Genomic DNA, 14004 nt, shown 5'->3' with positions numbered 1-14004 from the left:
TCACCATTGTCTTTCTAAAGTTTTTTTAAATGCTGTACAATCAGGCCTACAGCATGGAGCTCCCCCCGCCCTTGCACCTTTTAAAGCACTGAAACTGCCGCAACCCCCCAATACATATCACAGCTGTTTTGGCACTTTAAAAGTCAGGGGGGAGCTATGCATCACGGGCCCAATCAGGATCAGGCCTGTACGGCATTTTAAAAGACTTTAAAATAGTGATGGCAAACCTGTGCTGGTCAGGAGTTCACGGTCACATTTAGTTTGGCCCCTGAGTGAGCTCAAAAGCTGGCTGGATCCTACCCAGTATCTGCTTATTAACCATCTGTGGATGGCAAACTAGGGAGGAAATTGAAGCAAATTCAGAAAATCAGGAAGCCATGACTTCTAAATCTACTCAGGACTAGTTGTTTGTCATAATTACTCCAAACAATTAAACAATACTTTTAATTTTATTTAAAAATTGAAAGAAAAAAATGTAGCAGACGGGAGGGAGAAAACACATACCCCTTCCAGTTCTGGGAAATGCTCCAAGAATTGTGCAATATAGGTCACCACTGATTGTTCGTCAGGTGATTCGACCATGATGTCTGAAGAGAAATCACACAATGTATTGAGGTTTGCTAACACTTATGAAGGAGGCTGTAAATTAAAACATGCTTGCAGAATGAGAGTGTAATCCAGCATGCTTCAATGAAAAAATAAATCAAGGATTTCTAAAATGGTTGTTGTGGGTTCTCCGGCCGTGAAAGCCTTCGACAATACATCGATTTCTAAAATATTTACTCTTAATGGCACATTCTGAGAGTTTAATATTCCTCTTCTATCCCAACCATAAAGAGAGACTTCTTTCAACCAGCTAACATGACCCCAATGACACTTCACACTAAGCCATCTTTTGTGTTTTGCTTGCTGGGAATTTTGTGGAGTACTGAGTTATGTTTTGCTTCATAAAGGAAAATGTGCTGATTGTCCTCCTGAATCTTTGGCCATTCTTGAGTCCACTATGGATTTCTATTCATGCCATATTATCTTCCAAAGTGAACCAAGTTCAGGAACATCTGGTACTACTTCCAAGAGAAGCCGTTCTAAAGACTACCCATTGGATGGCCCCTCTTGGCAATCCCAAAGCTCCCTCCCTCCACATCTTGCTTTGCAGAGTACTGACTGACAGAAGGGCCAGCCAATCATAAAGCCATTCTCTTCCCCTCATCACCCTGGAGTTTTTAAGAGGCTATAAAAAACAAAATGCATTGGCCTTTTTAAAAATGCATCTTCAATTGAAGGGTTCAGGCAGCAGCAATCCACAGGGCTGATTTGCACTAATAACCCAACAGGCAAGCAGAAGACATTCAGCTATGAAAAAAGTTACCTTCTGGCTCCAGGAGTCTTGGAATACCCAGATGGTCTTGCGCGATAGTGAAGGCATCCTCCAAATTTTCTCGAGATGATTTATCCAAAGCTTGCTTAATGTCTACCAAGCTAGAATCTATTGCTTTGATTATAGCTAAGAAAGCAAGACCACTTCGCCAACTGCTGGTGAAATCCTGAACTGCAACTCCATACCTAGACAGAGAGTACCAAAGAGAGGGCATTGTGCAAATTCATATGCATACAAAAAAGCAGAGTTCCACCCTCAAAACTCCTGTAATACTGAAAGCTATCGGGATGAAATCCCAGCTTTACTGTTATGCACAAAGTGTTCATGAAAGCGACTCCACAGCTCGATGGGACCCCCCCTCCCAACCTTGTTAAGCTTGCGGGCGATTTTGGAATTTTGAGTAGTGGACACCAGAAAAGTTAGCCATTGTCCACCCTCGTAAAAAAAAAACTAAGAGCTACTGAGAAGTGGGCTCACATGCATATAAGCAAATAATCTGAAGAAGTCTTCTGCAAAGTGCTGCTCTCTGATAATTAGGCAACAGTATATACTTTATCATTCTGGCTTCGTATGTGGATCTTAGCTCCACATCAGTGAGCATCATCAGGAATGCACCTGCCCCTCTCAAACAGAAAAAAAAAAGAAATGGCATGCCAATCCCTGTGCCATAAACTGTATTGTATTCTGGCAAGGAACTGTACACAAAAATGTGTGCCATTGGGCGATCTGAACAGGGATTGTTAACAACACATGGGTTGTTTCCACATGTCCCGACACAGTGCTAAACTCACACAATGAGGGCGTCTTTCTGGCGCAATTTCTGACATCATCATGCCACGAAAATGGGATCCTGGTGTGATGACGTCAGAAACTGCGCCAGGGAGATGCCCTTATTGCGTGAGTTTAGCACTATGCTGGGACATGTGGAAACGACCATGAAATAGGCCTATGGAACAGGAAGTGACCACAATGCCACTCAGCTCACTCCTGCTGCAATGCCCTAGCAAACAGTACATTGTCTGCTCTCAAGTGTGCACTGGATTCCTCTTTGAATGAAGTCTATGCATTTCCACAGGAAGCAATGGAATTTGCAGCTGGGCTAATTGAGACATTTGTGGGGGGAGGGGGGAAGAGTGGGGAGGCGGGAAGCAAAAGGTGTGGCTGACTCACTTTCTAGTTTTCCTTTGAACCCAGGTTAAAAGGGCCTTGATTGCTTTTCGCTGATCCTTCACTGAGACAGACATGCTTCTCTCAACATTAGGGGTGCTGGGATGAGATGTGTCTGAGTCAGGCCCGCTGGGCCCAGATGACAAGCTGGAAGAGGAGGAATTTCTATTGAGGTTGCCTGTAAGTTCCTTAATCTGGAATGAGAGAGGCAGCAGCTGAAGTCAGAAGTCCCAAACAAATAAACCATCATGCTGCCGATAGATCAAACAACACTATTCATTTCTTTAGGCAAGGTCCATAGCACAAAAGTCATGACACGTCAGCTACCCTTGCTCTACACATGCAATTGACTGGAGCCAGTTTTTTGCCACCTGAAAGCACCTGCTGGGGAGGCACAGCAGAGTTCACATCAGTCCTGGGCAACTGGTTTCTAGATTCAGACATATTGCATTTAATAGTAACAAGAAGTAAGCTAGGTTCTGCTGTATATTGTCTGTGGTAAAAAAAGAAAACCCAGTCTGAAGCACTCAAGTGAAGTGTCTTTTTTTAATTTCTACACTTCAAAAAAACCCCCACAATTACATATTATAATTACTCAAAGCAATTCATTGCTCCACATAGGATAATCTTATTAGTAACAAAATACATCAATAACTGGGGGGTGGGTGGAGAGTCACCAGAAAAGTATCCCATGACATCATTTCCAGCCACGTAACTGGAAGTGATGTCACTGTGTTGTGAGACCATCTAGGATTCACCAAAAACTCTATAGCACCAATATGTCATAGGGTACTGTTCCAACCTCCACACTTTCACTCTGCTGCTCAGGAGGAGAAGACAGTCAACAGAGACAGGACTTCCCCTGCCCCCACCAAGTAAATGGCAACCCTAATCAACAAGGTAATCTGAAACAGAGTAACGCTTTGAAGCCCATTTAGGAGTCCAATTTATTCAATTTTAAACAAGAAAGAAATTAATTGACACCACAAGGACACATAGTGCAATCCTATGTGAAGTTACACCACTTTAAATCCATGGATGGACTTAAAAGGGTGTACCCCCATCCTTATGTCACTGTTAGGGTTGTAAATAGGCCTGGAGAAAAATGTCCTACCCTTTTAAAAGAGGCTTAATGTGTGGGAATGGGCAAGTGAAGCCTTTCATGGCATGGAGATAAATAACATTACCTGATTAATAACATCCCATTAAGCCTGAGACAAGGTATTTTTCTTCAGGCTTGCTGGCAACTCTTAAGCATTGCTGACCCTGAAAAGGGGGAGGGGGAAGATATGGACAGTCTATCTTTTTGAGGGCTAACAACTCCACCAGAGGGCGGGGGGTGATCAGCAAAACCTCATAGGTGAAAAAGAGTTAAACACCCCCATGCAAGCCCAGTTCAAACTGGGCTCCCACACAGCTTCAATTAGCATTAAAAACATTTGAAGGATTAGATTATAGATGATAATAATAATAACATTCAATTTATATACCGCCCTTCAGGACAACTCAATGCCCACTCAGAGCGGTTTACAAAGTGTGTTGTTATCCTCACAACAATCACCCTTTGAGGTGGATGGGCTGAGAAAGCTCTGAGAGAGCTGTGACTGACCCAGGTCACCTAGCTGGCTTCAAGCAGAGGAGTGGGGAATCAAACCCAATTCTCCAGATTACAGTCCTGCTGCTCTTAACTACTACACCAAACTAGCTCTCCCAGCATCTCATCTATTTGGACCTGATTTTTTGGGATTCAATTTTGATTACTGACCATTTCAGTAGAAGAATCATTCCAAAGACTACAGAGGTCAAAAAAGACCTGATTTTTTAAAAAGTAAGTTTGATAAATTTTGGTGCTTTTCTGCATTAAAAATTAAGGTAGTAAAGTAGGCATTAGTTCCTCCCCTGAAATGGCCCATAGATGTCAGTATCCTTCCTAAAATTCTGAATCTGGTAATGTGGGATTCAGATCTCAGAAACTCTAGGGAAAATGTGGCCATTACTGGCTGTTCTAAAGAGCTTTGTGGCTTAAGGTTGGTTTAAGACCCTTCAGAAAAACGGTGGGGAGGGGGAGAGATTAAGACTGTGTTCTATTAAGCAGAGAAGATGACTTCTTAAGCATAACAAATCTAGTTTTGGGGGTGTAGCTATGATGACCTGCAGTCAAACAGCAAGATTTGAGTCCAGTGGCAGCTTAGAGACCAGCAAGATTTTCAGGCTATGGGCTTTCAAGCGTCAGAGCTTCCTTCTTCAGATACCAGTAATAATAAACCTAGTATTTAACATGATATAACTGCCTCAAGTAAGAATGACAATACAGGGTTTTAGTCATTTACAGTGCGTTTATAGTTTGGAAATTGCTATCAAGTCACAGCTGACTTATGGCGACTCCTGATGGGGTTTTCAAGACAAGAGCCTAACAAAGATGGCTTGCCATAACCTGCCTCTACACAGCAACTCTGGTCTTCCTTGGTGGTCTCCCATCCAAATACAAACAAGGGCTGACTGTGTTCAGCTTCTGAAATCTGACAAGATCAGGCTAACCTGGGCTATCCAGGTCAGGATATTTATATTACATGGACACACAGATCCTGCTGAGTTCCATGGGACTTATTCGCTAGTAAGTGCATTCAGGAAAACAACCTTAATTCTTAAAATCTTCCCTAAGAAGAAATACAGGGAATTGCTTACGAAGAAGGTGGTTTTGCCATTGTTCCTGGTTTGTTTGGTCTTTTTACATTACATCTAGAAATGACTGTTAACATGCTGCCCCATAACTGTAGAATCATTAGTGCCAAAATGCCAGCGTTGTTCACATTTTATGGGCATATGAGATATCTTCCAGCAGAAAGGGTCTTACAGATGGCGTCACCCAAATTTAAAATTAGGACTTTCATACAGAACACATTTAGAATTAGGTTGCCATCCTTTGGTCAAGTGTATGGTGCTGCTGTGTACAAAGAAGGTATTTCTATATGAAAAATTAAGCACACCATAATAATTTTCTCATTACATTTTTGTTGTTGTTGTTGGTACTGTAGTTAAGAGAATGACTGTGAAAATTTCATTCCAGGAGCCTGTAGGCTAGAGAAATAAGAATAAGATTCAATTATAATTCTATGACTAATAGTTATTTTGGGATCCCTGCCACCTTCCTACCACAGACAGGGATGTTAAAGAGAGAGAAATTAAATCAAAATTAAATTAAATTTTTTAAAAAATGTTTGTTTACATCTCTTAATAAAGAGGTTAGCTTCTGTGTGAATAATGAAAGCACAAAATCGTGAGGGCATAATTACACTGTTCCTGGGTCCGTCCCCAAGTCCAGTCAACAGATATGCTCTGTGAGATTTGTTCTCAGAAAGACAAGGGCCATTTCCACACGTCTTACCTGCCTGCAGAACATCACGTGAGAAGAAACTGTCTTCCAGGTCTTTCACGCGAGAAGACCCTGTCTTCCGGGTCTTTTGTGCGATATTCCGTAGGCAGGTAAGACGTGTGGAAACAGCCAAGGTATATGAGGACCCAATTCAGACTGGGAACACAGCATATGGGGAAAGAGGGCTTAAGCATTCCCCCCATGCTGTTTTCCTGACTTGAAATGGCTCCAGGGAACCGCTATTTGTCCCACTGAGGAAATTTAACATGTACTGTCAGGCTACAAGTCTCCCCAATGGGACAACCAGCAGGTCTCTGGGACCATTTCAGGTTGGGGGTTAGGACCTCTCTCCTCACAAGCTATAGTAACCAATCACTACTGAGCCCCCATGCACCCAGGAATTGGGTTCCAAACACAGAACTTCTAGAGCAGGTCTGGTTGATTGGGCCCAGAATAGAGCAGAGGACCACTGTATTGTATAGTTAGATCCTCAGACATGGGGGACTTTCCACATATGCTGAAAATGCTTGGGTGTGTGTGTGTGTGTGTGTAATGCTGAAAACAGCTGAGCATCAGTTAAAAGTAAAACAGGGAGGGGGAATTCCATGAGAGAACACAGAATCCGGGAAGTGGGGACTGGAGGGAGGGGGGGATTTCCAAATTGCTGCCCTCTTCCATGCTTTCTCATGAGCTCCTGGCTTGTTTCTTCTGATATTATGTAAGAGGCTCTGGGATAAATTAGGCTTCTTACATTTTATTAAACATTTAACAAATGGATATGGGGCTGGGATATTGCTCACAATTGTATTTGTAGGACATAGGGTGCTGTTACAGCTTTCACCAAAAATCATAAACTGAACAAGCTAGTTATGATTAAGGGTTTGTCTGTATAAATTTCAAGCACTGTTAACACTAACCAGGAGGACAGGGAGAGATTGAAATGTTCCTCTTGCCATGCAAGAGCTGCTTTTCCACATGTGATTTCCTTATGGCTGAGGTAACATTTAAGGGACCTCAGCATGTCATTCCTTCCTACAGTACTGGTATTTTCTCCCAGCAGGGTACTCTCTCCATAGACAGGACCAGAGCAATTGACTCCCAGTCATGTGGGGAGCTGCCTTTGGAAATGCAATTCCCACACACCTAGGCCCATGTTAAAAGGCCCTCGCTGCCTCCATTTGAGCATTCCCCCACCATACAAACAATAGAAATTAAAAGGGAGCATCCAGACAAGGTTGTACTCAGCCTGGGCATTACTCATCTGACTCTGTAACTAGGGGAGAGGGTTGTTGTAGGCAACAGGAAGGGCCTGCCCAATGCAGATGCATGACAGAGAGGAAGTAGGGAGTGATAAGCAATAACAGAGCCACTGCCAGTGAAGGAACAGATGGTTGGATGCCATTCTCACCCCATTCCCATCCCACTTGCTGCAGTGGCTGGGGTACGTTTTCTCACCATTGTCTGGAAACAGCCACTCTTCTTACCTGAGTGAGCAAACCCACTTCAAGTCCTGATTAAAGCAGAACCAAGATTAGCGTTAACTGTGGTTACGTTCACTGCAGAGGTAACCATGAACCTAGATGAGGCCGTCGGGGGACAGCAACAAACTTTGTGCCAGAAAGGAGAGAAATGAGGGAGGGAGAACATGATAAACCAACCAGTCCCGATCTTTTAAATATGTTTTTAAAAATGTGAGAGTTGTGACTGCCCTGCCACTCTGGAATGGCCAAAGACATAGTGCGTTCAATGCTTACATTCCATTCTTGCTTTAAGACTTTCAAGCTTTTCTGATTGTGCAGTATTTTTCAGTCTTGGAGTAAGAAAGTGACACACATCTAACTATTCTAAAGTGTCCACGGCAGGACCTTTAGGTCTTGCTCAGATGCATGTCGCTAAAACGGACAAAGCAACATTCATACATTTCCAGCAGAAAACTAGAAAACAAGACCGCTTGATCTTGAATTTGGACGGAAGCCAGATACGTACAAGGCAGGCTGGACACAAGTAATTTGAGGCAGGAAGCCAATTGTGAGGGCAATGAAGAAGACGAGTGAGGGGAAGGAAGGAAGGAAGGAAGGAAGGAAGGAAGGAAGGAAGGAAGGAAGGAAGGAAGGAAGGAAGGAAGGTGTAATGGAGGGTGAATCTGACCCATTTCAGTTTGTCTAGACTGTTGACACATTTACACCATTGTTAATGCCAGTGAAATACAAAGAGCTACTACACACAACAGGAAGTCTCTCTCTCTCCTTTGGTTAGACAAAATTGGTATTCTGTTGAAACTGAATGATTTAATGGAAGGGCTGATGAATGGTTACAGCCTTTATTCTTACCTGAAAAAACAGGATTACGTTCCATATCAGGCCCAGGACCATGGAAGAGTTTCCATCTGCTATTTCCGCAGCATCAATGCTAACCAGTTTTACCTACATAAAAGCAGGATGCAAGCTTTAAAAGATGCTTAGACAGAAAGAAAAACAGGTAAATATGGTTTTAATTACAGAATGTGCATTCATCAAATCTAAAGAACATACAGGCACTGGAATTGCATTGGATTATGGTTTAGTTTCCAAAGCATTTGACCTGAACTATCTGCAGGTCAGATCCGGTGGAGGATTTCCACTAATAGATTTTACTGACCCCCCCCCCCTTTCCCACTGTAGATTCACCCCTCATGCTGCTCCTGTGATCTTCAATGCCACAAAGGAAGTTGGCCAGTTTCTTTGGTGAGCAGCTGCCCATGAGAGGCTTCATCAAACATATGAAGCCGTCCTATACTGAATCAGACCATCGGTCCATCAAGATCGTTATTGTTTACTCAGACTGGTTCTCCAAGATCTCAGGTAAAGGTCTTTCCCATCACCTACTGCCTGGTCCTTTTTTTTTTTAACCCTTGAACTGGAGGTGCCAGGGATTGGACCTTCTGCATTGCAAAGCAGAACCTCTTCCACTGAGCCATGGCCACGGCTCTAATGACAACAGCTGTTAGATTGATTGACCAGCAGTGGAAAACACAGGCATATATGCCAGCTCTAAAGCTGGACCTGGGAGCAAAAGAAATTCTAAAGCAGACGGGCCGTCAAGCAATATCCGTCTATCCCATTTTCATTCCGCTTTTCCTCCAAAGACCTTGGAGTGGCACACATGGCTATCCCTTCCTCATGTCCTTCCACCATCACAGCAGCTTTCATTGTGGTTCAGTGACAGAGCATCTGCTTTGCACACAGAAGGCTCCAGGTTCAACCCCTGGCACCCCTAGTTTTAATAAAGGATCAGTTAGCAGCTGAAGTGAAAGACCTTGACCCAAGAGTCTGAAGAACTGCTGTTGATCAGAGCAGACAATATTGAGCTTGATAGACCAATAGTCTGATTCATTATAAAGCAGCTTCCTGAGTTCCTATAGTCCTCAACAAGATCAGTAATGGCAGACTCGCTTCTCTGAAAGCATTACTTGATGTACAGAAATGGCAAGTTCTTCTCTGTTAACACAAATGTGGTGGTAAGGGTGCCACATGGGCCAAATATATACCCAGAAGCATGACTCTGAATCTTCTGCAATAAACACAGGTTGCCCAACAGACAAAGGAAAGTGGAAAGCCAGTGCCACTTGTGGCATCCAAATATTTTCTAGCATCTCCCCATCTAGTACTTACTATTAAATTTACCAGTGTATATGATGAGACATTATTTTTTTCTATAATGGTTCGGTGGGCTGTGTCCATATTTGTTTGATGTGGAGAAAAATGGGACATAAATGTGTGAATAAATAAAAACAAATTAATCAATACAATACCACTCTTTCTGGCTCAGAGCTCATACTACCGAATTCCACGGCTAATTAGCAACCTAACTGGAATTTTATGCATTCATGGACGTCTCACTTATCAAAAGCATTCTTGAGGCCATGTTTGACATTATGCTGAACACATGGCTGTTTCCAAAAAACAGCAGTGATGTTCCCTATCTCAGCTTTGTAACTTCAAGTTTAACTCACCTCCCAAAGTCACAACATTCTACACGTCTCTGCGGCCCAACAGCAACCACGAGGTACACCAAAGAAGGTAAACTCGGAAAGCTGTGATATCACAGGATATAGGCCGACACAGTCAAGGAGGGAGGTGCTAGGCATGGGCGGTTGTGTTTTGTATGTTTGACCCTCCGTTATGTGAATATTTTTAGGCTACTATGATGAAGTACTTATGTTTTGACTATGATGATTTCACTATGGACATTTTGGGATATATAACACACACACACACACAAACACACAATCACTGTTCTATTTGAATCAGATTTATCAGTTTCATCTTGGCCAGAAGTCTTATGGCAATGCAACATAAGACATTATGGTAATTATTGCATTATGGCAATGCAACATTATGGCCTTTAATTAATTCAGAATACATTCCAAGGGGAATTGGAACACTTCAGCTTGTGGAGGTTTGGAAAAATGATCAGAACGCTCTTCCGATGCAAATGGGACTTTTAAAAAAGACTCTCAACTATTATGGGGACTCATCAATCATTCCATCTGCTTTACTAGAGAGCTTTTTATACTGCTTTTTGTATTTGGACATGATCAAGTTGCCCAGGGGTGGGATGTCTATCAGTAGTCTGAGATCCCACGCTAATGCTTATTGCAGACGGCAACCCCAGAATATTACTCAAGACAAATCTAAATGTTGTTTAAAGTCCTGTAATACAGTATTTCTAAGTGATAAACTGTACAAAAATATTTAGCCTCTCCTCCAGTCCCTATCAGATTCGGTGTAACTAGGCATCATGACAGCCCTCTTTTCATGTCTTTCTTTGAGCATTAATATTTAAACCTAAAACTCTGCATTGCCAAGGAAGCTGGAAAATATTTTCCCCCCACTGCCCTTCACTTTCAAGTTTGGTTAAACAGAAATGAGATTGAAGAGAAACCTTTAGCCGATACCTAGAGATTTTAGTTCCTAAAAGAAGTTACTCTTTGGTGTATCATTCCTCTAAAGCAACATTACAAACTAGGGCAAGGTCTAAAACTCTGAATCATTTAACACCCCGCCCCCCTTAAATATAAACTGTAAAAAATACTTAAGCACTTTCAGTCTGCAAACTGTGTTACAACCTCTTGGTTCTTGGTGTACCAACAAGAAGCAGGCCATTATAACTCCCAAGGTGAAACGGGGGGGGGGGGGAGTGACTTCCTCCAAAGCTATGCAGATGCAGAATTGCTCCTAGTTCCAAAATGAATTTCTCTGTCCACTAGCCCTCCCTCCCCCACCATAGATTCACCAAACTGGGAACTGCATTAAGGGTCCTGTTGACAAGAAACTGGAGGGGCCTTAGAGACATACTTTTAATAGCTGCATTGGAGAAAGTTCACACATGCTGTTCTTTTTATCACTGCTGTGTTGTGATATGTGAACCTACATAGCTGCCAAACATCTCCCTGTCACACAGCTAGGGTTCTGTTTGGACTAGGAAATCAGTAACCCTGGTTGTACTACCATACCCGTGTATACTTCTCAATTATTCCTAGTATGAACTACTTACAAGTCTATGACTGCAGACACCCACAGAAGGGGCTAGAGATTGATTCAGTCCATCTCCTTCAAAAAGTTCAGCTTGCCCAAGGAAAGCTCCTTGCCTTAAGTCGGTGTAAGTGACTATGACATAGTAAGGCCCTTAGCAACAGGACATGTATGTTAAATGTGATGTCAAAAGTGCATGCAAGGTTTAGTGATACTAGAGGAGGAGCTTAGCAAAACTCATTCAGCCTGTTGCAGGTTCCTGATTCATAAATGCTGTAGTTGTAGAATGATTCCATTAAGACCGGAAGCCATAAGTGGTTCACTACACAACAGGGCAGAAATCTTGAGGCTCACTTGTTCCCTCCTTTCCTGTCCTCATGCACAGAGCCAAGATGCAAGACTTCTTGCTTTAGGAAGTCTTCAATCTACCTGTGATCTGATAGGATGACCAAGCTGGGATACTTTAACAAATCGCAGTTTGTCTCTTGCCTACCAACTAAGTAGTAGAATCCATTTGTGGGCAAGAAACAAATGGCCCTTTGTTTAAAGCACCCCAATTCCAATGCCACTATCAACTGTGGGTGGAACAAGACTTTATAAACCTGGATGTCTTCAATCTGTGTATGGCACAGGAAGGTGAGAAGGGAGCAAGGAGGCAGTGTACAAGGCTGTATTTTCAGGCATGTTTACATAATGAGCAAATTGTGGTTTGTTTATGATGTTTGAATGCAGCTTATGAGCCTGAAGTTATTGTGGGAAATTCTGTTGGATTTTTTTATACTCATCCCAACATCCCCAGAAGGGCGTGAATACTGAGATGTAAACTTGCCTATAACAAGAGATAATATTTTTCCCATTCCAGGAAAACAAGGAATACAGTGCCAAACCAGACACGGCATCTGCCACAATTGGAATTGGAGTTGCGTGACCTGAGTTACTGGCAGGCATGATGTTGGGGAACTAACGTTTCTAAATGCTCTGGAGTTGGAGTTGGCTTGGGGAGTTTGGCACAGGGGAGAAGGGGTCCCATATCAGAGGGTGAAAAAGGTTGGGAGAGAAGGCTGAAGCTCCTCCTCCCCTTGTGCCATGCCCCCAACCAAATTGGGACTCGGAGCTCTTGAGAATGTTAGTTCCCTGACATCACATCTGCCTGTCAGTCGGGTTGGGGAACCCTGACCCAAGTTGTGGCAGATGTCACTTCTAGTCTGGCCCTCAGATATCCTTGTTCCCCAAGTACTGAGAGACAGAGTGAGACAGTTTAGGCAGAAAATGGTTTTGTACCACATGCAATGACGTTGTGTTTACAGTTTGAAAAGCTGGTGTTTTAAGAAAGCAACTGAAGTTCTCCCTCCTAGAGTAATTCTTTACACTGAGTAAAAAGCTGGGGAGGAAATCCTTTTTGGCTTTTTTGTGACATCTTTGGAACTTGGGGGAAAATGTGCCCAAGTATCTCTTTATTGAGGAGAGAGCTGCTTCACATGCAAAATGTTGTGGTACTCAATTCTACAATGGGGAAAACACATGTGCTTCATAATATGCGAGCGGGGCCTTTGCTGGAGACATGAAAGCAGTAAGGAAAAAATGATGACTGATTTAACTGTTTCTCACCCTACTGTACTTACACATCTCATGCAAAGAGGGGAGATGTGTACTAAGTCAGCTGTATCAGACCTGGGCTAAGCTTCTGTCTCTCCCTTCTACAGGTACAGTAAAGCCAAGAGTCAAAGGGCCCTTGGATCCATGGCTTGCCACCTGTGGCCCTATGTGAGCCCAAGATGATGGATTGTCTTGTCTTGTCATATATATATATATATATATATATATATATATATATATATATATATATATATATATATATATATATATAGTTTAAAATGGCATTAACAAAATTGTAAGCCACTTTGAGTCCCAACTGTGGGAGAAAGGATAAAAATATTTAGATAAAATCATCTGAATTGAGTCATGTTCTGTCCACTCGAGAGAGATTAAGTATTTCCCGGTGAGGAACGTCTGCGTCTCTCTGACCTTGGGTAAGATCCAAAAGCAAAGCAAGTTCTGTGATCTTCTTGTAGCTCCCAGACCTCAAGCAAAAGTACCCTGGATGGCAACACCAGGGGAGAATGATTTTTTTGCTTGCCAGAGGTACACAAATTTCCAACTTGATGTTTGCAAGTCATGTATTTCCTCCTTAGAATTCTGGCTTTTAGAACGGAAATCAAATGAGCAACTTTGATAATTTAGCAGTGAAATATAAAACCCGTGATGCCAGAAAGATTCTTATTATCAGATGACTCAAGTCACTAACCTTTGAAGCAACTAGAGTTAGAACTCATTAAAGATTACAGGCTCTTCTTGTTATTGTTCTTTTACTATAAGGCTCATGATCTTTCAATTTGGTTGAACATTTTATATTACATTTTTAAAACATTCTTAGTCTTAAGAGTCCATAGGAGTTTCAACCCACCCTGCATACTATATATGATCTTCTAGACTCAATGTCAATCAAAGCACAGTTTCTTCAGCCTATATACATTCCTCAGGGAGGCAAACAACAACCATTTTTAGCAACAAAT

General features: G+C 42.4%; 1 protein-coding gene across 1 annotated transcript in view; it reads right to left on the bottom strand.

Moving 5' to 3' along the window:
* The window catches only part of CLMN (calmin), an 81567-nt gene that overhangs the window by 14091 nt on the left and 53472 nt on the right, over positions 1 to 14004 (bottom strand). The window contains exons 5-8 of the mRNA XM_054971361.1: positions 8249 to 8341; positions 2549 to 2739; positions 1370 to 1563; positions 505 to 587 (exon numbers count right to left, since the gene is read on the bottom strand). Coding sequence (XP_054827336.1) covers positions 505 to 587; positions 1370 to 1563; positions 2549 to 2739; positions 8249 to 8341 — 561 coding nt within the window. The remainder of the gene's footprint in view (positions 1 to 504; positions 588 to 1369; positions 1564 to 2548; positions 2740 to 8248; positions 8342 to 14004) is intronic.

The sequence above is a fragment of the Eublepharis macularius genome, chromosome 2 (genome assembly GCF_028583425.1).
Source record: "Eublepharis macularius isolate TG4126 chromosome 2, MPM_Emac_v1.0, whole genome shotgun sequence".
Lineage (NCBI taxonomy): Eukaryota > Metazoa > Chordata > Lepidosauria > Squamata > Eublepharidae > Eublepharis > Eublepharis macularius.
The sequence above is the reverse complement of the archived record's forward strand: the minus strand, read 5'-3'. Positions and strand labels throughout refer to the sequence as shown.